The 2,964-nt window shown below is 44.2% G+C and overlaps 1 protein-coding gene across 1 annotated transcript; it reads right to left on the bottom strand.

Moving 5' to 3' along the window:
• Positions 1 to 448: 448 nt before the first annotated feature.
• Positions 449 to 994, bottom strand: LOC122541712 (basic phospholipase A2-like). Its single transcript, XM_087982343.1, has one exon. The coding sequence runs from the start codon at positions 992 to 994 to the stop codon at positions 449 to 451; it is 546 nt and encodes a 181-aa protein (XP_087838469.1).
• Between the last annotated feature and the right edge of the window lie 1,970 nt (positions 995 to 2,964).

Raw genomic sequence — 2,964 nt, forward strand, 5'->3', positions numbered from 1 at the left:
ATGTGTTAGTTGACAATTTTACTGGTTTCTCCTTTTGGTATTTTCCTAATTAGATGTTTTCCTAATTAACCTGTTCACAGATGTGATAACACAACTCCTGAGCTCATGGGACTTGAATCTAGGCCTTCTGGCTGAGATGTAGGGACACTACCAATGCTGCTTGGGTTGGAGATATCGACTCCTTGATTAAAGATGGACCACTCCCTGGCAATGAGGAGCTACATTGCACAGCCTACCCCATAATAGGGGAGGAGTGGGAGGGCATACCAAAATAGGGTTAAGTCCTTCCCCTTCACTCTCCACCCTACCCCACAAGAACCGATTTCATTAATACTGCAGTAAATGTCAGGCAAAAACGCCCATTGATAAAGTTTAACAGGAATATAATTGTGTTTTATAAAGGAACACAGACTCTTAAATTCCAACTGAGGCAGGTGAGGCCCCTGTTCTATCTTCTGGTGTCCCCTTCCATGTCAATCTTCTCCTCTTGCGGGCATTTCCTCTTGGGCTCAGTGCAGAACTTCTGCTGGTAGTTAGAGTACTCCTCTCGATAGGTAGCAATAGTCAGGCATTCCCCAAACTGCTTGTCACAGAGGCAGAGGTCACTGGAGCAGGGATCTGAGCCATCGGGGCACTCTGCCCTGCCCATTTTGCACAGGGAGTAGTTAGGCTTGAAGTAGACGTTGGTGCCTTTGGCACAGGATGCCTGCAGGGCTTCCTCATAGCAGCAGTCATGATTGAAGCAGCAGTTGTCAAAGTCATCCAGTGGCACCCCATCACCCCCTTTCCCACAGTAGCACCCATAGCCATTCACACTGTAAATGGAGAACTGATAGCGGCTCCTGTAGCACCACAGCACAAACGCAATGTCCAGCACACTCCTCCGTGAGATGTGATGACGGCGCGGATTGACGGTCCCTACAGGCATGTCCTGGCAGAGGGCTAGATACAGCAGAAAAAGATTGAAGATCAGCAGCTGCTTCACACAATCCATTTAAGCCCTCAGCTAATCTCTCTAACCAGGTCTCTCCTGCTGATGGGTGGGGTCACCAGCCTGTTTTACCCACCTTCTAGCTCTCCAGGGCAATCCTACAATTAAGAAACATTCCCCTCTGGCAGCCTCTGGGCACACAGGAGACATGAGACATTTCCTACGAGGTGTTTTCTTTCGTCCCTCAGTTTCTTTCATAATGGGAAAGGTGAAGGGCAGTTGAGCTGGTGTACGTATGAACTGGGAGGGGTTCTAGAACAGAATTGTCAGAGGAAAGTGGGGGATCTTGAGTTGATAGGCAGAAAGGGAATTGACATCAGGGGCAAGAGAGAGGCAGCAGAAAGAAAGAACTGATAGAGGGGCGTGTCAGACAGACGATGACAAATGATAAAAGAATTAGAGGAAACAGTTGGACAGAGTATAAGAGATTAAACAGACAGTAGTCTTAAAGAGGACAGTCAGGGAGCACATGGCACAGAAGGAAAACTGATTGCCAGAGATCAAAGAATTGTCTGAGAGAGAGAGAGTGAAAGAAATCAAACTGTTCAATAGAACAGAGAGAGACTGAAAGAGAGCTATTAGGGAAGAGACTGAACTATTAGTGTGGAGAGAGGGAGAGCAGGAAGAAGGCAGTTTGGGAGAAAATAAAAATACAATGGTAACAAAATGCGTGAGAAAAACAGAAAATTGAAGTGAACTGTTAAAATATAATGTGGAGATGTGTGTGTGAGAGAGCAAGAAACAAATTTTTAAAATAGCATTTATTTTATTGACAAGGGAGTTGAGGATATACGGGTTGTTCTGCTATAAAGCGCGTTTTGTCAGCACGAGTTGGCGCTTGATGAATTGTAACTTTGTTTGGATGGCGCAAACTTCCTGTTAAATGGCTATAGTGATTTTCTACAGTGCAATTTTCTAAAATGCGAGGCTGCAGAGGAACGCAGCTGTCACGTTATAGCAGAACGACCTGTAAGATTCTTAGGGACTCGACAAGGTAGATGTACGGAGGTTGTTTCGCCTTGTAGGAGAGTCTACTACCAGGACATGTAATCTCAGAGGAAGGGGGTCTGTCAGGACAGAAAAGAAGAGCAATTTCTTCTCTCAGAATATAGTGAATCTATAGAAGTCATCACACCAGAGGGTTCTACAGAGAAGGTCATTAAGTATATTCAAGGCAGAGATGGGCACGTTTTTAATCAGTAAATGAATCAAGGGTTAGGGAGAAGAGGCAGGGAAGTAGAATTCGGAATTATAAGGTAAGCCATGGTTCTTTGAATGGCAAATGGACTCAATGAGCTAAATAGCCTACCTCTGCTTCTGTGTCTTACTCTATGGTCTTATTATGGAGGACAGGCAGGAAAATGGAGATAAGGCCACAGTTAGATCAGGTGATCTTTGTGAGCAGAGCAGGATCAAGGGGCCGAATGGGCTCCTATTTCTTGTGTTTAGGGATAGTGATCATAACTTTAAAAGGGATCTGAGTGGTAACTTTTACACGCAGAAGATGGTGTATGTAAGGAATGAGCTGCCAGAAAAGGTGGTGGAGGCTGGTATAGTTACAATTAAAAGGCATTTGGATGGGTATATGTTTATGAAGGATTTAGAGGGGTATGGACCAAATATGGCAAATGGGGATAGATTAATTTAGGATATCTGGACCATATTGATGTATTGGACTGAAAGGTCTGTTTCCATGCTATATGACTGTATGACTCTATAACTGGAAAGTGTCAACATGGCTGTGTGAAAGGAAATCATGTTTAACCAATCTGTTGGCATTCTTTGAGGAGGTAACATGTTCTGTGGATAAAGGGAACTAGTGGGTGGGCTGTACCTGGATTTCCAGAAGGCATTTGATAAAGTGTTGTATCAGAAGATATTGCAGAAAACAGAAGCTCACTGTTAGGGTGTAATACATTGACATGGATATAAAGTTAGCGAGCTTACAGTGTAGTTGAAAACGGGTCTTTTTC

The sequence above is a fragment of the Chiloscyllium plagiosum genome, unplaced genomic scaffold, assembly GCF_037043375.1.
Source record: "Chiloscyllium plagiosum isolate Xiang-an unplaced genomic scaffold, Cpla_swu_hap1 HiC_scaffold_43, whole genome shotgun sequence".
Taxonomy (NCBI): Eukaryota; Metazoa; Chordata; class Chondrichthyes; order Orectolobiformes; family Hemiscylliidae; genus Chiloscyllium; species Chiloscyllium plagiosum.

What these genes read in the sequence shown, in the direction of transcription:
- LOC122541712 (XM_087982343.1), bottom strand. Translation starts at nt 994, where the DNA reads ATGGATTGTGTGAAGCAGCTGCTGATCTTCAATCTTTTTCTGCTGTAT.